This window comes from Pempheris klunzingeri, chromosome 3 (genome assembly GCF_042242105.1).
Source record: "Pempheris klunzingeri isolate RE-2024b chromosome 3, fPemKlu1.hap1, whole genome shotgun sequence".
Classification (NCBI taxonomy): Eukaryota; Metazoa; Chordata; class Actinopteri; order Acropomatiformes; family Pempheridae; genus Pempheris; species Pempheris klunzingeri.
Window position 1 is genome coordinate 18,683,225 of NC_092014.1, and position 19,471 is coordinate 18,702,695.

At 40.2% G+C, this 19,471-nt stretch overlaps 2 protein-coding genes across 2 annotated transcripts; both read right to left on the reverse strand.

Moving 5' to 3' along the window:
- Positions 1–295: 295 nt before the first annotated feature.
- Positions 296–8,051, reverse strand: LOC139199382 (uncharacterized). The gene is made up of 10 exons (XM_070828446.1): positions 8,044–8,051; positions 6,330–6,453; positions 5,885–6,092; positions 5,701–5,786; positions 5,487–5,580; positions 5,007–5,135; positions 2,715–2,917; positions 1,012–1,311; positions 529–848; positions 296–489 (listed from the first exon to the last, which is right to left on the reverse strand). Exons 1-10 carry the CDS (start codon positions 8,049–8,051, stop codon positions 357–359), a joined length of 1,605 nt encoding a protein of 534 aa, XP_070684547.1. The 3' UTR covers positions 296–356.
- Positions 8,052–8,215: 164 nt separating this feature from the next.
- LOC139198824 (von Willebrand factor A domain-containing protein 7-like) lies at positions 8,216–19,453 on the reverse strand. The gene is made up of 17 exons (XM_070827782.1): positions 19,253–19,453; positions 17,810–18,017; positions 17,152–17,237; positions 16,927–17,020; positions 16,212–16,340; positions 15,931–16,117; positions 15,453–15,622; positions 15,139–15,251; positions 14,747–14,863; positions 14,395–14,598; positions 14,167–14,302; positions 13,918–14,070; positions 13,657–13,749; positions 13,404–13,517; positions 12,769–12,929; positions 11,432–11,755; positions 8,216–9,415 (listed from the first exon to the last, which is right to left on the reverse strand). Exons 1-17 carry the CDS (start codon positions 19,451–19,453, stop codon positions 8,972–8,974), a joined length of 2,934 nt encoding a protein of 977 aa, XP_070683883.1. The 3' UTR covers positions 8,216–8,971.
- Positions 19,454–19,471: the final 18 nt, after the last annotated feature.

Here is a 19,471-nt window from a genome sequence, read left to right on the forward strand (position 1 = left end):
TGGGGCCTTTTGGAGTGCAATATTATATTTTTGGATTTTTTTAATGTTTTGCAGCTGGCCAGGTGGAGCTAATCTGAATCTGTAAAGTAACTACAGATAAATGTGGAGGAGTAAAAAGTACAATATTTTCTCACAAACTTTAATCAGGTAGTCAAGACAGTTGGAAAGAAACTAAGCACAGCTGTATTCCTAATGCTAGAATCTTTTCTATCTTGTTACTACCTTAAGTACCAGGAATGGTGATTACAGTCAAACACAATAGATGAAAAAGAAGGAAAAAGCTGTAATGATTAATCTTTAACACCCTATTCATTCTGTACCATTTTCATGTTCAGTGTAATTTGCATTTGTCGCTTTCACTGCCAAAGGAGAGGAACCCCAACACAGATCCAGAGACGGTGTGATAGGGTGAAAGTGTGCCCTCCACTGGATGTTGTCTTAACTACAGCCATAGTGGTGGGAGCAGTTGTAGTCACGTGGGCAGTTGTGCTACCAAGGGGAGCTGTAGTCCCAGGCGTAGGGGCAGGCATAGTGAGCCCTCTAGCCCGTGCCACACATCTCCCCACATTTCCTACTCTGTCCACAGCAGCCAGCTGTACACTCTGTGAACAACAGGAGGCGCTGTAGGTAGCCACTGTAATGTTCTCACCCCCAGCTCCAGCCACCATGCTGGTATTGAGGGTACCGTTCCCTTGGTGGACGTTGATGGTGACAATACCAGTCCCATTGATGCCATCGGTGAAGTTCGCAATTAACTCCCACCGGGAGGAAACACAGAGCGATGAAGAGGCCAGACAAATACCTGATATGTTTATGATTTGACACACTGGACCAGCCAAATCTGTTGACTGAAAAGTGAGAGGATGTTAAGACATGAGTGTGGTCTTACATAAACAAAACCTGGATAGTTCACCTAAGTAGTATTTTTACATCCGTAATCCTTAAAACTGTACAGTACATACAGCAGTAAGTATATATATATATATACATATATTGTATTTTTTGTCTCACCCTGGCAGTCACAGAAAACCTGAGGACTGCATAGTTGATGTCGGCAGCAGCTGCATCTTCTACCTCAATAATAAGGGTCACATCTGTTCCTGATGCAGCGCTGTCTGATGCTGTTAAGGTTACAGTGCCATTGACTTTGCCTCCACTTCCTGCCACTATGTCGACAGTGCTGGGTGAAGTGAAGGAAAAGCTTCGGTCATTGCTGACTCGCACTGTGAACGTCCCAGTTGTGTCTGAGGACACAGTGAAAGGGATGGAAATGGTGGAACCTGGTTCAATGTTGATGTCGTCGGCTTGGGCCTGGAAAAGTGGAGGGAGAGGAAGAGAGAAAGTAAAGGAAAGAAGAAGAAACACAATGTAGGAAGATAAATTAGATTTCTGTATTTTATTTAACAATATGGTTATGAGAGTTGATTTTGGCCAGGAGAGCAGTCATGTACAGAAGGCAATAACAGCAGTGTTTATCTGATTTAAAAGAAATACTACCAATTAAGCTGTCTAAATGTCATTAGCAACTGATCTATTTGCACAGTTTTGCTCAGATCTCTGATCTAGAATAACAGATGTGTCTTTTACGAAGACAACCATTGTTTTTGTGATTAGGTGGACGCAGGTATTTGGTCTCTTTAATATTTAATGGATTCAAGAGGGAATCTTCTCGAGCATAATGAATTCACTGATAAGTTGTTGGGAAAAACAATACCATTAAAAAGGAAAAATCTATTAAAAGATTATTCTTAAAAGAGATTGACAGAATCACCACAGGCAGCGTAAGGTTGTGCCCAACTGAGAGAGAAAACAACTTATTATTTACTTACGTGTTTTATTTTTCATCATCTGATTTCATTTTACAAATATCAGCACACACACAGTGGCCAGAAGAACTGTGGATTTAGTGAGCAGTTACTATGAGGTAAAGGTTAGGTTTGTTTGTGTTTATATGATTGTTGCATTCAGCAGAGTTCTTTACTTGACCTACTGAAAAGCTAAGAGAGGTTATCAGTCAGCGGCTGTGTACAGAATGAAAAAGAGACCTAGTGGTGGAGGCGGCTGGTCTTCTCACTACTATCAACATGAGGGAACGCATATTCATGTACTTTGGGGAGTGGCTTTGGAGGGAAGGTTGAAGGAAGGGTGTTTTAATGTATTGTGTGAGTATAGGCAGTGTGTATGATGTCAATGACAGAGGTTGTAGAAAAGAAACAAGGGATAAAAACACAATATGTTCAGTCTGCAGTCCTGTCTTCATTAATGTAAGATGGTGTCAGAATAAATCACAGATTATAAAGAGAAGAAAAGTGAAAAATGTCACAGGCACAGCTACCATCAAGTTTGGTATGTAGGAAACTGGTAATTATGGATCGAGAGGTTTGAGCTGTTTTGCACCGCTAGCAATATTGCCAAAGTGCAGTGTGCTATGTTTCTGCAAGTGGCAGGAGAAGGAGCCATAAAAATTTGTCTCCTGAAAAAATGGAAAAGATGTGTGTACTGTTGCCTGCGTGCTGCACAACAGCCTCCTCTGTGGGGAGGAGCTTCAGAGGCAGAACTGAAGCACAGCGGAGGCGGAGAGGGAGGGGGAGGGGGAGGGAGCTACAGTTTTGATCTTTAAAGTCCACTCTCTTCTCAATCCAACCAACTGCTGCTTTAACGGGGAGGGAGGGACTGCTTCGCTGAGAGAGAAAACCAAAGGTGGTTGAACTCACAGTAACAGAGATGGTGGAGGTCTTGATCTGTGTGGAGCCCTGTCTCTGGAATCTGCCTGGTGTTGACCTGGAGGTGGAGCTGACGTCCTGACCTCTAAGGTGAACCACAAAGTCACCTGCTGGAACTCCACTGAATTTTACAAGGAAGTTCCCACTTTCGAGAGACTTTGGAGGAGCGAAAAACTGATTACTCACCTTGCTTACTTCAGTCACAATCAATAATGTGAGTCCACTGGACTAATGTCATGTAGGCCCATTGGTATCCCCATTCTTCTGTGTTATGTGAGCTGTTTTTCATACAATACTGTAACTGCACAGAATTTACGTTAAAATTTATGCAGAACTGTCTCTGTTTCAGTTCTATCTTGTATTAAAAAAAATCTGGTATTATTTAAGAGGAAAGTCTTTCCCATTGCATTAATATGTCATGCTTGAGTTTAAAAGACTGCATTGCAGGTTTTGTATGTTTTACTCCATTAACTACAAGTTATGGATACTTGACCTTATTGTCAACCATTCAGACAGTAACACCAGTCTGTGTATATTGTACAGTCTTTGGTTTATTACGTGGAATAGATGACATGCCTGCAATGATCCGTTAATTTCTTGTGACCCTGAGCTCAGGACACGAGATGAGGAATCTTGAAGATCACTGCGGTGCCGTTGTCTAGCAGTGACATCTGTCAACATCAAAGTTACCTAAAAGTCAAAGTACAGACAAAAAAATATATAGTGTTATAAGTACAGCCTATACAATTAATTATAAGAGTGAACAAATTAATTACACTATTGACAAACAAACCAATATTGGGCTCATGCTCAGAATAACTCATTTTCCATCCTCTCTGATGTGTGTCATATATGTAATTTCAACTGATGATTGATTTGTTGATGACATTGTAATCATGGAAGCATTGTTAAGCTAAAAGTTCCCACATTGTATGCATGAAGTGATTTTAATCAAGTGGCTGTGTGATCCTATTTGGTTAAAATACATTCAAATACTTGTGGGTTTCTCTTTAATTAACTCTAATTAACTCTCTAATTAACCAACAAGTGTGCAGTTATTTAGTAAGTCACAGATTGAACAATGTTTCTATCAAGTCATACATTCTGGAGTTGCCAATGTTAATTCATTCATACTGAGTTTTTACAACAACCCAACAAGAACTGCTGATGTTGGTCTGGATGCTCTGCAGCCCTTTTTCAGAAGCCAAGTGGTTAAACAGACATCTTGGAGGTGACAAATGTGGTTCAGTTGTTTACAAAAGCCCACATACATTATGTACATTTTATTTTATTGTTTCTTTATGGGCTGCATTGACATCTGAAGTGCAAGAACGGAAAAAAACTTTGACTCATACACTGATTTACCTTGGACTTGGTGCTTTCTATGAGGGCAGTGACAGCGCTTTTCAGATAGAAATCTTTGGCTGGAGCGTCAGTGAAAACGAAGATCTCAGATGAGGAAGGAGCTGATGTCAGTGCCAGCTTTGAGACATGTGCAGGACAGGAAAAATAAGAGTAACATATATAAATACAGTTCTGTGAATTCTGGATGACTGCCAGAGGTTGACTTAAGATTGTGGAGCAACTCTTTAATCTCAGCACACTCCAAGGTTAGTATGCTGACTTTAGTTACCAAACAGTTTCCACTTTCATGGTCCTCTTATTGGGTAGGACACCCTCATCTTTCTTGATGATGTGGGCTTATATACGCCACATCATCCCAGGTCTTTATTGATAGTAAATCCTTGACCTACATGTGTGTGAAACATCCAGTGTTGTGCACTGCCTCTGGCTGTCAGGAAGAATAAAATAGGACTATTATTCATTTGATTTGCTCTGATTAGACTACAAACCTAGTGGGCTTTGTGGAGCCATGAGATGGATGTCATCATGACATGATCACATAAGTGTTAATTGCTTTGCAAAAAAAATCTCACTGTCCAAATTAATAACAATTACAATTACAGTACTCACAAAATTATGTATTAAATCTTTATTCATATACACAACAACAACACACACACACACACACACACACCTGCAGTCCAGACAGACTCAACTCTGGGTTGTCCCCTCCTCCATTTGCAGTGAGCATGAAAATGATACTTCATTTATGATGAATTACAACAGGTGTAGAGAGATTTCAGGTAGGACAATACATCTTTTGTTTGACATATTACATGGACATCACTTATTCTACTAGTTTTTAGTTTTGTGGTTATTATATTTAGCTCTTGAGGCATGAGTACTGTTGCACAAATTTAGAAGACAAATAAAAGTCACCTGCAGGTTTTGCTGAAGAGTGTTTGTTGAAGTAGCCTGAGGTGAGAAGCCCCTGCTGCAACACTTCAGGCAGAATGTTGTCAGTGCAAATGTTTCCTGTACAGCTCTTGCAGGTTGGAGTATCTAGGCCTAGAGCAAATTAAGACAGAAGTTACTAAATGACAGCAACATATGACTAGAATGTATCGTAAAGTAATACATCTGGAAATAGTGTATAACATATTTTGAATGTTTGGTTCCAGAACAGATGTCTACTTAATATTTTGTTGGTAATCCAGCCTTGGTTTGTGCTTTGGTGGGTGCTAATTTGTGTATGTGTGTTAGGTAACAATGTTCTGATTGTTATCTGTGGCTTGGTGTGTGTGTGTGGTTAATAGACAGGTGATGATGCATGACAGGCGGTGGACAATGTGCCTCTGCACTCTGTGGGTCAAGATGTTGCTGTTTAACATACACCCCACTCAGGCTGCAGCGCCCTACCTGCCAGGTTCTCCAGAGGTTGGTCTGGTCTGATCAGAGTGCTGTAAGGAGTGGCTTTCCCCAGCTCCACCCAGTTACTGTGACTGTAGAAGTCCTTAGTATACACAACATCATTTGCCAAACCATAATTGCCTCTTCCATCCAAAATGGTACCACTATCCAATAGAAACAACAACAAAAAAAGCTGCAGTAACAAAATAATCATCAGCCTCACCTGTAGGGTGTGACAGACCTGTCCAAGAGTCTGCCTCCCTGCTTCAAAGTTGTCCAGCTTCACATTAGCTTTCAAAGAAGCAACACCTCAACAGTGGAAAAATGGAAAATAGGATCCAGTCAATAGGAGGTTTCAATGTTGTAATGTTTTTTTGTGCAATGGATATCTTATGTCGGAAGTGAACCTGCTGTAATGATATTCCGTCCTTTCTGGAAAGTCTCATCGTGAAAATGATACTCCGCTATCAGTGCAAGTGAGAAATCCACCTTCTCATTGCTGAAGTAGAGGTCATTGAGGGCAGTTTGAAACATGTCAGCGGGGAGAGGAGAAGTGGAGGCGGTTGTGGAGGAACAGGCATTTTGCACCTTGGTAACTGACAAATTGTCATCAATCTGCAGACATAGACATGTCAAGTGACTGATTACATGATGGAGAAATAAGGGCATTTTATTAAACACACTCTACTTTGCTCTTGCCTCATTCTGTCTTTGTATTTAATGTTGTTTAATTGGACAAAACATCAGACATGAGAACTTCTCCATCAATATATTAACTAACTTTGTGAAAGAAAAAATTACACAGAGCACTTGGGCACAAAAAGCGGCCCTTGCAGTTCAATAAGATCTCACCTTTAAGTTGAAGTCCCGTCCCTCAGAGGCAGCAATGTCTCTGCAGACTTCAGCTGTCTTTCTGAGAACCGACCTTTGGGTGATGACACGATGAGCCCAGGCCTCTGTTGGCCAGCACAGGTAGCTGGAAGGTGGAAACTGTAAACATAACATCACAGAAAAACAAAAAAAAAATTTTTTTTTTAACAATTTGGCATAAAAGGATCAGGGCAGCATGATGGTGTGGTGGTTAGCACTGTTGCCTCACCAATTACTAGCACTTTGAGATCTGCACTGTCAGATATAAAGTGCATTATAAATAAAATGCATTATTATTATCAATTACAGAGGTAATGAAAATGTTTTTAAAAGGAAAACTCACTTACAATAGATGCTAATTAATTCAGCACACTCTTACCTTTGAGTCTTCAGCTTTTAGCCAGCAGCTCAGCCTCATTCACAGCTTGAACCTTTCTGTCAGCTTTTGATGTTCACATTAAGCTATATCACTGTGTGTAGAGTTACGTTTCCACATTAACTAGACTTTCAGGTAACTGCGTTTGATTGTCTGTGGTGGTGTATTTTAGAGTGAGCGAGTTCACATCCTCATTCCTTTGTTTTGTATCAGCTTAACGCGTCCTGTAGTAATGAGCAATGCAATAACGTTGCGTTTGTAATTTTTTAACCGATGATATTTGCTGTACATTTAGAGGATTTAAGATGCTTCTGTTAAAATGTTGTCATGAAAGCAACTCAGTGATGAAGGAATTTATGTAATCAAAAACCAAGAAGTATTAAGAATTGTGAATATTAGACATCACCAGTTACCATTGCTCTCTCTTACTAACATTGTACTACATAATAAATGGCAGTCAGCTGACATTCAAACTGAACTCCAATAACACCTTATGTTCTGGCATTATCAGCACAGTGTGTAAGGTGAGTGTCTGAAAGTACAAATTGCATTGAATGCACCACCATATGTGTGTGTAGTTTATCAAGTGATCAAGTTTGTCAGCTTTTGTTGATGACACGTTTCTTGAAACTGGTCACATGCATTCACGAGTATCCTCCTGCTAAACTGGTCACATGCATTCACGAGTATCCTCCTGCTCAACAGAAAAACAACAGAAAAACTGTTACTTGCTTTTCATCTGAGAAAAAAACAGAGAAGAATTTTTATTAAATATATGTTCCACTTTTCAGGAACTCATTTATGAGAAAGATGGAGAAAAACAAAACAAAACTGGAGTATTGAAAAGATGATTGAATCAATGGAGTTGAACTCATCCTTGTATAAAGAGCACTGTCCATTACTGCTGTAGGGTTATAGCATAATACACAAAAGTTCACAGGTCACACAGAGGGGTTGTGTGTCTCCTTAAGCATGTGATGTTTGATCTCTTTTTAATCCTCTGGGCAGTGCAAATGTAGTTACTAGAAACAAGGTTCACAAATTTAAGAATGTTTCTTTAGTTTAAAATCCACAAAACATGTAACCTGTGCACCCTCTGACCAATATCTTCAACTCCACACCTCCACAGCTGCAGTGCTGTCTTCTTCATACTCCTGATGTCACACAGTGGTCACTGACAAGCAAGTATATCTTCTCTCTGCTAACCAGGTTTAACTCACAAATTCAATTGGCCTCCCTGATCAAAAGGTACTCTGAATTTAGCATCACCATTAGCTGCTAGTTCTGTAGAGTGCCAAGTATTTCTTGGCACATTCTTACCTTGTCATGTGTACATATAACTAAAAATTTTATTATGTCCTTGTGTCCTCGCTAAGAAACTGAGCAGATACTGGAAACGTTTATTGCATTGTCTGGCACCATCATACAACTAGTGAAACCACGTTTTTGGTTCTCCACCCAGTGTGAGTGTAGTAACACTGTCAACAAGACATCGATTGGTAATAATCAACTGCCACTCCAAGGAATCTGAACTTTCAACAAACATCAAATTGTTTTGAGAACAGAGTCTGATTCAAATGTTGCCCACCGTTGATCACCACCTCAAACCTGCATTACTGGTAGAGGCTCAAAATACAGGAATCTCTCAGATATAATAACCAAAACTGCCACTAGTCACAAATAATACTAATAACACGAAGTTGATTGAGAAAAAAGCTTTTCATTGCCTTTAATGGAAGTAGACAGGGAAGACTGAGAGAAGCTACTGTAAGTATAGCCTCCCAGCAATAATGCAAGACTGATGTCAGGCTTTGGTTTATATGAGGAAGTTGTCAAGAAATCAGAGCTGAGTTTATTGCTCATCACCATCAAAAAACACATTTCTATTCAAATGGAATATCCCCTTAATACAAAATGTTTCATGCCACCAAGATACACATTGGAAGAAATTGGAAGAACAATGAATTGAAACCCCTAAAACTTATTGTGGAAAAATATTCATTATTACTTGTAAGAGAGAAGTTGGAGTACTTTGATCTTTCCATTGAGTTTTGTCTAACATCTTGCAGTCATAGCAGCAACGGCAGCTTCTGGGCACTCCTACATTAGCGTTACCATCACTGCTATGTTATACTGCTTGAAGAAAATATTCTTCTTTCTTCAAGCAGTGATAATTAACACCAGATATAATAAATCAAACACACTTGATTCATGTGCTACAATTCCACATTTATAGTGGAATTTTGATTTATCCCTTTTGCTTCCAAATGAGAGAAACCACAACACTGATCCAGAAGCAGTGCGATATGCTCAAAGTGTGTCCTCCACTGGATGTTGTGTTGACTGCAGCTGTAGTCACAGGGCGAATTGTAGTGACGAGCGCTCTAGCCTGTCCCTCACATGTCCCCACATTTCCTACTTTGTCCACAGCAGCCAGCTGTACATTCTGTGAACAGCAGGAGGCGCTATAGGTGGCCACTGTAATGTTCTCACCCCCAGCTCCAGCAACTGTGCTGGTATTGAGGGTGCCGTTCCCTTGGCGGATGGTGACACTCTCAATGCCAGTTCCATTGATGCCATCGGTGAGATTAACAATGAATTTCCACTGAGAGGAAGAACAGAGCAATGAAGAGGTGAAGCAGTTGGTTGATGTACTAACTACCTGGCACACTGGGCGGGTAACATCTGTCACCTGGAGACACAGAAACAGATGTGGGAGGGGTAAAATAAGGCAGGAATAGAGGCATCACACAAAGTATTTGTATAAGTAATTGTTATGTTATTGATATGACACATTAGTATACATGTTATAACCAAAAGGCACCACTACAGCAATCGTCATCTCTCCTTTGTTTGCAGTCAGCATACATTACATAATTGACCATTACTTCAATATATATCAATAAACCAATATGATGCCTGCATTCTGTTGTGTTGACGTCTTTCTCTCCTGCATCCTCAAAGAAATCCTGCCACTTGTTTTCCCTTTTACTTCAATCACTGTCAATTCCTAATCTCACATCTAGCATTGTACCAAATCATTTTAAGTTTGCAATGGTCCAACCACTTTTCAAAAATTCCTTACTATACTGATCATCTTTTGCCCCATGTCCAAACTTTTACTCTTGGCCAAGGCTCTGGAAAGAAAATAGTTGCAGAGCAGGCCATTTCATGTGTAGTCATTTCATGACTAGAAATGGTGTCTTTAAAAATTTCAGTCAGGCTTTAGAATGGGCTATAGCACAGAGATTGCATTTCTGAAAGTGCACACTTCACCTCTTAAAGCACCTCTGCCTTTGATACCATAGATCATTCAACTTTAATTAAGCGTCTTAAGAAATGGGTTAGCCTCTCTGGTAATGTGTTTGACTGGTTTTCTTTGTGTCTCTGAGATAGGACTTTTGGTTGTGGTGTTTGCCATTGTAGATCTTCCACACAGTCTTTGTTTTGTGAGTACCTCAGGGGCATGGGCGTGGTAGTGGGGGGAAAAGTGGACCTGATTACCCAGGGCCCGAGTAGGGAGAGGGGCCCATGAAAATCCTGATATATATATATATTTTTTGTGATGTTTTCATTTCGAATGAATTGGGCCCTCCAATTAATTGATGTCATAATTTATTTCAAATATATTGATAACATCAACTGAGAGAATGAACTTTATGTCAAAGTCCTCCCAACATATTGGACATTCTGGGGGCCCCCTCTTGGAGGCACAAAATGGTTTAGTCCGCCCGACAGCGACCGGCGACAAGTATAACGTCAGTGAGTCCAGATTGAATGACCTGGGGGCTAGACATCATGCTGCCCAAGAAGCACAAGTCGGGGTATCAGAAGAGGAAAGAAAAAGAAAGAAGGCAGAATGAGGGGAGGCAGTGGCAGCTGCTGACTGCTTTCTTTCCCAAAGGTGAACCGAGTTTGCTTGTTATGCAAAGTCCAATTAACTTACGTTGGTATGTTGGTTCGTGAGGGAGAGAGAGAGAGAGAGAGAGAGAGAGAGAGAGAAACCATCACAACACTTGACACATTATAAATCAATATCTGATTTTTTTATTTTTAGATTATTTTTTCTCTTTATCTTTAGTTGTCATAATAATAGGCTCCACTGGGATGGGGCCCACTGACATTGAGAGTGTACAGGGCCCAGAATTTGGTGCTACGCTCCTGCTCAGGGGTCAATCCTCGGCCCCTTGCATTGTACCCAATAGTCATTCAAGCATTCATCTCAATCCATCTAGACTACTTAACCTACTCACTCATGCTCAGCAAAAGAAGCCACTGCCACGCTTCTCACAAATTCTAACAATAGAGTACATATAACCCCAATTTCATCTTCTTTACACAGGCTACCTATTTGTTTAAGATTCATTGTAACTTGTGTGTCTCGTAATCATTTCAGTTGTTTGAATATTATCATATCTTATTTCATTCTTTAGTTTATTTTTACTTTTATGTTCTTTCTATAATACACTTGTTTGTCATTTTATTAGATTGCTGTTGTGAAGCACTTTCTAACTATGTTTTGAAAGGTGTTATACAAAGACAGTGTATTCTTATTCTTACAACTAATTTGACAGTGATTTATTTATGTTGAAAAATACAGTACATACAGTGCTGCTTGCCACAAAACTCTTATCTGACTCTTCATTTTCACCAAATCAACACCGTATCCTGCTTCCACAGCCAACTGAGTAAAATTAGTTTATCTTACCTTGGGAGTCACAGAAAACCTGAGGACAGCATAGTTGATGTCAGTGGCAGCTGCATTTTCTGCCTCAATGGTAAGGGTCACGTCTGTTCCTGATGCAGCGCTGGCTGGTGGTGTCAAGGTTACAGTGCCATTGGCTTTGCCTCCACTGCCCGCTGCTATAGTAACGGTGCTAGGTGAAGTTGAAGTATAGTCGCGGTCATTGTTGGCACGCACTGTGAATGTCCCAGTTGCAGAGTCATTAACTACTCCATTGGTGGTTGTGGCGACTGTGAAAGGAATGGAGATGCTGGAGCCTGGTTCTATGCTGGTGTTGTTGACTTGGGCCTGTGACGGGAAAGTAGGAAGGCACACGATTATACATATATTTTTGTACTATATGTAATTATATGTTGATGAGGGGTTGGACTGTATCATAGTCGCCTTGAGTGGAAAGAGGCACATATGAAAGGATGTTAGAAATACAAGTAACATTATAAAGATGATTTACAATAGAGAAACAAGTTACTTTGGTAAAGATTGTCTTCATACATCCAATCAACCAGCTACAATCTAAAAGTGTTCCATTATTAGATGCGATTGCCAATGGCTGAAGCCATGAAAGAGGGAAGACAAAGACAAGGACAAAAACTTTCAGCCTTTTCTTATTGTAAATATGATATTACCAAGGCAAATGGCATGTCAGTTGGTCGGTCTATCACTTTGGACCAGACTGAAATATCTAAGAAACAGTTTGATGGATTTCCATTAAATGTTGTGAAGGCAATCATGGTCCCCTGAGGATGAAGACAAGTGACTCTGGTGATACCCTGACTTGGGGACCACCATGGGAATGACATTTGTGGCTTTAAGTGTAAATGTCTCAACAATCATTGGATGAATTTCCATGACATTTGGCCCAGATGTTTGTTACCATAAGGATTAATTAATACCTTTGGTGATCCCCCACTGTCACTTTCATCTAGATCAAAAATTTCATTTGTCCAATATCTTTGCTTCCATCAGCCCTATTATTTGTCTGTATTTAGTTCTAATTAGCAAATTTTTTGCCTTCCAGCACACTTAGTGAACACAGTAAATGTTATATTTGCTAAATAGCATAACACTATTATTGTGTTGGCATACTGTTACCATTTAGCTCAATACACCATTGTGCCTAAGCATAGCCTCACAGAGACACTAGCATTGCTGTAGAGTATCAGTCTTGGCTAACTATGATAATATTACAATTTATAATAGTAATATAATAAACTAAGATAGCTGTCATGCAGACCTGTCATGATTATTTACTTTATACGTGCTAAAGAACTGCATGTAAGAAAACAAATGGTTGAACTCACAGTAACTAAGAGACTTGAGGTCTTGATCTGTGTGGAGGCCTGTCTCTGGAAACTGCGTGGTGTTGACCTGGAGGTGGAACTACTGTCTTCCCCCCTCAGGCGAACCACAAAGTCACCAGCTGGGACTTCACTGAATGTAACCAGGAAGTCACCAATTGACACTGCCTGTGGAGGACAAAAAAAGAGAGAGACAATTGTTGTCACAACATAGACAGTATCATGAGAGTGTTATTGTACATTGTCAAATGTGCATATAATACAGTCAATATGTAATGGAAACTTGTCCAAATACATGTAGCAGAGGGTTTTGTCTGCAATCTTCGATAACAAGCTCTCGTTGTGACCTTGCTTCCTTGTGATCATTGCCTCCTGGTGGCTTGCTGCAGTACAGGTCACAAACCAGCCTTCTCCATGGTAGCAGATGAGATGTGGGCTAAAACTACAAAATTTTTCCGAAAGATCGTTTCTGTCATTTTAGGTCATTTTTATCACACGGACAAATGTTTGAGCTATAAAAGGGGTTATGATGATTGACGAAAAATTTTTTCAAAAGGTTTAATTTGGAAAGTTGTAGGTAGCAATTTGAAGTGTACACTCTAAATACTCCTTTAAGTTGTTCAAGTGTAATATGTAACATGCCTTCAATGATCCATTGACTTCTGTAGGACCTGAGCTGTCAAACAGAGTGACCTCTGTAATCTTTACTGTGTTGCTTCCTGTTACAGACACCAAGAGGCTTGCATTACCACCTGAAAGTTGTGACAAGAGAGAAAGGGAAAATAGTTGAATATCATTGTGACATATCCTTCAAAAATAATCTAGTTTCCTTAAAGGCTGGAATAGACAAGAAAATATAATGATAGGAATATTTTGAGAAAATGGTCTGACCTGAAAGAGGACGTCCCTCCTTTAGACTAAAGTCCCCGTGGGCTCCTTCATGAGGTTCAACAAGGTTATAAATGAAGTTCACAGAACTTTGGGCTGATGCACGCGCGCACACACACACACACACACACACACACACACACACACACACAAAAGGTCAGTAGAGCTTCCATTAACAACGGCAAACCCAATTGTAGACAAAGGAAGATGTAAAAATATTTTGAAAATTTCTCTCATGTAGGTGAACTCTATCCTACTACTGACCTGTGACCTTAACAGAATAGGGGTCATTAGAGTTCACACTGATTTCCCATGATGCTGTTTGATTGTCTGTGGTGAGGCTTAAACGACGTAGGTTTCCTGCGGTGGTGATGGATGCCAGAGGACCACTGGGCTGACTGGAACTCTGAGAAACACCTGGAAGAGAAGGAAATATGTTACAACAGTGTCTACCAGCGCAAACAAACCTCTAATGGCAGGAGTATTGGGCTGAGACAATAGCAGCAACAACACCTGTGGAACTGGTGAGACTGAAGGTGAGAGATGAGGCTCCTGTGATGTAGGCAGTCACGTTCCTCATAGAACCGTCGACTGTAAATGTAAAATTATGTGGTGTCCCAGGATTCCTCACTACTTGAAAAACTGTCACCTGAAAGGAGAAGGATCGGAAGCAGTGCATTTATTTACATACTGAAGGGTACCAGCTTCAGTCATGTATGATTTTTATGTTAAGTGTCTTACCACAGCGCTGGCTGATGAATCCTCTATTACACTTGTAGCCAGAGAGAGGTCTGATTTGGTGACCTCAATGGCTTGACCTCCAGAGGCCCGCGCTAGGTCACGGTACAACTGGGCATCTGATTGGCTCATTGCACGTGACATCATACCCTGAGAGCTACTGCGGCGCCGTCGACTGGCCAGGACATCTGTCAACATGAAAGTGACCTAAAAGTATAAGGATGGAAAACAAATACATGTAATGGTTATTTTAGAAGTGGACACCTGTCCACATTTGTTCGCATAGTATTTTATCATGTCTTTACGGAATGTATTGACATTTAGAGAGCGAGGATGGTAAAAAGTCAACTCTGACCACAGACTTGGTGCTCTCTATGAGGGCAGTGATGGTGCTTTTCAGATGATGATCTTTTGCTGGAGCATCAGTGAAGACGAAGATCTCAGAGGAGGGTGGAGCAGCAGTCAGAGCAAGCTGGCAATTGTTTGTGAACCAGGAACAAATGGTGTGAAAAATGGATTACAATTTTTAGAATAAAAGCTTGACAAAATGTGATTTGAATGAAAGTTGATCTTTTGATTTACATTTTGGGACAAATTTTGTATTCATTTATTTAGCAGTAAGCATAGCTAGACAATAATTCGATTTTATCTTTCTGTGACTTTAAGTGGAATCATTGCTGTACAAAATTCGTTGTCTAAATGACTGATTCTAAGAGAATAATAGTGGAAAACAAAAAACAAAAACACCTGCAGTCCAGACAAGCACAACTCCGGGATGTCTCCTCCACCACTTGCGGACAGCTTGTTGATGTTAGCTTTGAAGACATCTGCATCGGTTGTCATAACCAAAGGTCCAAAACCTGGACATAGAACAGCCATCCCCCATTTAATCATTTTACTTTATCAACTGAGGTGAGGCTACGGTACATATGCACAGTTAACAGTAAAATTTTCTTAATGTTCACCAGGCCTACTATATTTGGCAGCTGTCAGAGGCAGCATATGCCGGTAAATTCAACTCAATCACAGTCTTCACCCATGAACTACAAACATGTCTGTACCTGGGTCATTGAAAGGAACCAGTATGTAGGCAGAGGGCTCCTGCTGGGTTCCCCTCTTACTGTCAATGATGTCAAAGGAAACTCTCTTGGCCTCAGCTATGTCATCGCTCATACTGCCCGTGGTGTCAATGACAAAACACAGCACTGAGGACTGGGAGAGGCCCATCAATCTGCGGGAACACGAGAGAGACAAAACATATTTACCATACCATTTGACTTAAAACGACTAAATCATCGAAATATGTGGGTTGTGCACTGCATACCAGAGCAACATGTTAGTATAGATTCTATATTAGACTGTGTTTGATAGGATCATGGTATTGCTTAGCACAGAAATTGTGTCTTTAAAGGCAGCCCACTAAGCATGGATTTTGGGCTCTCCTAGACAAAATAGCTGTTGGCTGTTATAAAAGGGAATCTCGCCATCATTTGGTGTTACAGCTCAATCCAAAATGGCTCAACTGAAGGTGGTCCATACCGCAGGAAGTTCTTGTCTCCGACAGCTACTCTGATGTCCTCCAGAAGCTCCATAGTGGCATTCGCGGCCAAATCAGCTGCTTTGTGGTGAAGTGAGCCATGACTGGACCTAACATCGTCCTTACTGATGCCCCCCACTGGGTCCTGTTTGCTTGTTAGGTCAAACAAACCACCGTGGCTGCATTTACCTTGGTGCAGAGAGAATAAGTTTGTTATGTTACCTACATCTGTTCACAAAATACTAATAGTGGAACACAAATGTAAATGATTCCTCGGGGTTACCTGCAGGTTTAGCTGAGGAGAAGATGTTGAAGTAACCTGAGGTGAGAAGCCCTTGCTGCAGCAGTTCAGGCAGAAGGTTGTTTGCACAATTCCCTCCTGTACAGTTTCTACAAGTTGGAGTGCTTGGGCCTGCAACAATTTCAAAGACAAAATCAAACCTAGAATGGCTATTTCATCTAAAAGTATGGGATATCATATTTACAAACACATTAAATCACTTTGAACCCCAGAGAAGTATCTATATGTTGTATCTATGTTAACAATCGTAAATATCGTTTAATGGTCTCTATTACAGAATAAATTATGACCATTGCAGTTTCTAACTAATGATAGATTGTTTATGTAGAAATTCCTCTTCAGCGGGCTACACAATGGTGAACAATGGACTTTTTGTGAATGTAAAATAATGGGTTGTCCAATACTGTTTGTATTGTGTAGGTACAAAACCCTAGACTTCAGTGTTTAGTGAAATATGACAAAAAAAACATTGAGTAAATGTGTGGCTTGGTATGTATGTATGTATGGATGTACTGTAAAGCTTTACGAGCCTCAGCAGGGTGGATATTTGTTAACTGACAGGTGATATGTAAACTGACAATGTGCCCAGTGTGGTTTCTCACTGAAGCGTACACAGTCAATGTGACCAAACAGCAATTTTTGAGGACAACAGTGTGTGAAATCACACACTCTACATGCAAAGACAGCAGCACCCTACCTGCCAGGTTCTCCAGAGGTTGGTCTGGTCTGATCAGGGCGCTGTAAGGAGTGGTTTTCCCCAGCTCCACCCAGTTACTGTGACTGTAGAAGTCCTGGGAATAGAAAATATGAAACATTATTTACCACACCACCATAGCCTGCTTGTTGTTTTGATCATGCCTCTCACATCCTGGAAAAAATGACCATCTCCACAAAAATCAGTGACTCTAATCATGAGTCTCACCTGCAGAGTATGACAGACTCGTCCAAGTGTCCACCTCCCTGCGACAAAATTCTCCAGTTTGACACTGGCCTTCACAGCAGACACGCCTCAACAGTGGAGTAGAGAATAGTCACTGAGTTACCGTAGGTGCACTTTGCAAGATGTACATATACACCTGCTATACTTGAATCACGACATGCAGCTGATGAATGCCCCATTGTGACTTGAAAAACAAACTGAAATGGATGGATTCTCTCTAACTGACCAAATGTATTCTGGCGCCTGTGGTGACTGGTGTGTTTACCAGTGGGAAAGATAATAAAAAAATGAAAGAGTAAAATGCAAATTGTCCTCTCAATTGCAATGGGGGACTGCTACATTCATAGAAGTATTATATATGACTATATGTCTTCACCATTGCCGCTATAGTTGGTACTAAGGAGGGAATATGAATCTCTATTCCTGTGTGTTTCCTAAGGTTACAAACCAGTACAGTATTATATTTCTGTTTGCCATTTGTCTTGAGCTGGTGTCATTATTTAATGGAAACTCTGTATTTTGGTTGAGAAACTGACCACATTGCATTTGAAGCTCTATATTCAAAAGACTGAAATATAGATATATACGTGCTTATTATTTCATGGATGCCTTATGTAGGAAAACAATGTATAATGAGTACCTGCTGTGAGGATGTCCCGTCCTCCCTGGAAGGTCTCATCATCAAAATGGTGTTCCTCACTTAGCGCATAAACCACGTCCACTTTAGCATTGCTGAAGTAGATATTGGCAATGGAAGTTTGGAACATGACAGTTGAGAGGAGAGAAGTGGAGGTACCCGTGGAGGAGCAGGCCCTTTGCACCTCCTCAGCTGACAGGCTGTTACCAATCTGATGACAAATACATAACAAACAACTGATCTCATGTTTGGAGCACAAATACAAATACAAGTGTGATTTATTAGAGAACTAAAACAATTCTTAGGATCACCAATAGAGATTCACATGTACATCTTTTTCTAGTTTTTCTGGGGAAAAACTATGTGAGTGATCTGGGCACAGAGGACAATGTGGGAGCCAGAGCTCAAGAGCACCTACCGCTGGTGGAATACGTCCGAGAATGTACTGGTGTAGCAAAATAAATTTACTCAAGTACTTAAGTACCAATTTGAGATTCTTGTACTTTTCTTGAGTCTTTTTATGCTATTTTCCTCTTGTACTCCACAATATTGAACTTTGCTTCATTCACTACTTACTTTAGATCTTTATATACAAACCATACTAAGAGATTAGAAAGTGTGATGTTTTGTTATAAATTAAACTACCCATCAGTACATATTAGTACAACTGAAACAATTAGTTGATCAATCAATTTTTAGATTGATGGGAATTCAATCGGCAACTATTTCAATAATCAATAATAATGAGTCATTCAATAATCAAGTCATTTTTCATGCAAAACATTTCATGGTTCCAGCTTCATAATTGTGATGTTTTGCTGCTTTTTCTTCAATTTATAATTTAATGTATCTTTAACAATGTTGTGGTTTAGACTGTTTGTATGGACAAAACAAGCGTAGTAAAGATGTCACTTTGAGCTCTGGTTAATTATTTTTCAGTGTTTTCACAAAATTTTTAGAAACTAAAGATCATTCGCTTAATGCACAAATTACCAGCAGATTAACACATAATGAAAATAATCATTAGTTGCTGTCCTATATAAAAATGGTTAAACATTTGGTCCACCACAACCAATTACTGCAAAAAAAACACGTGACATGAATGCATCAATAATAATCCAATGACATAATATTCAGTATAATAATATAACAGTCATAGGGGACATTTTTCTGCTTTAAGTGCATTTTTGTCGTTACACTTACAAATGTTTACTTCAGTAACATTTTCAATGCAGGGACGGTTAATCTATTTATTTATAAATTTGCCATCATCATCCATAAGAAGTTGACCCTGCATATCATCATCATGCATAAAACTGCATGATTGGGATGTGGAAAATTTGGCCCCATATCACATAGCAGACATATGTTTTAAAAAAGGCATGTTATTAATAATCCAGACATGCACCACAGTTCACCCAGTTTTAGCGTGGCTTTCCAACTCACAGTCAGGCTGAAGTCCCGTCCCTCAGAGGTTGCAATGTCTCGGCAGACCTCCGCTGTCTTCCTGAGGACTGCCCTTTGTGTGATGTCCCGATGAGTGGTGGAATTGCCATCAAATGAGAAGAGTGGTTGGAAGCTGTTAATGAGTCCAGGCAGGCAGAGGACCACCACCACCAGGACCATGAATGTCTGTCTGGCAGCCATTATGGAGGACGAGGATGA

What these genes read in the sequence shown, in the direction of transcription:
- LOC139199382 (XM_070828446.1), bottom strand. An exon ending in AGGTCTGTCACACCCTACAG is followed by an intron (nt 5,581 to 5,700) that starts GTGAGGCTGATG and finishes GTGTATACTAAG; the next exon opens with GACTTCTACAGTCACAGTAA. An exon ending in ACCTCTGGAGAACCTGGCAG is followed by an intron (nt 5,136 to 5,486) that starts GTAGGGCGCTGC and finishes AATTTGCTCTAG; the next exon opens with GCCTAGATACTCCAACCTGC.
- LOC139198824 (XM_070827782.1), bottom strand. Translation starts at nt 19,453, where the DNA reads ATGGCTGCCAGACAGACATTCATGGTCCTGGTGGTGGTGGTCCTCTGC. An exon ending in ATTCATCAGCCAGCGCTGTG is followed by an intron (nt 14,303 to 14,394) that starts GTAAGACACTTA and finishes TTCTCCTTTCAG; the next exon opens with GTGACAGTTTTTCAAGTAGT. An exon ending in GGAGGGACGTCCTCTTTCAG is followed by an intron (nt 13,518 to 13,656) that starts GTCAGACCATTT and finishes CACAACTTTCAG; the next exon opens with GTGGTAATGCAAGCCTCTTG.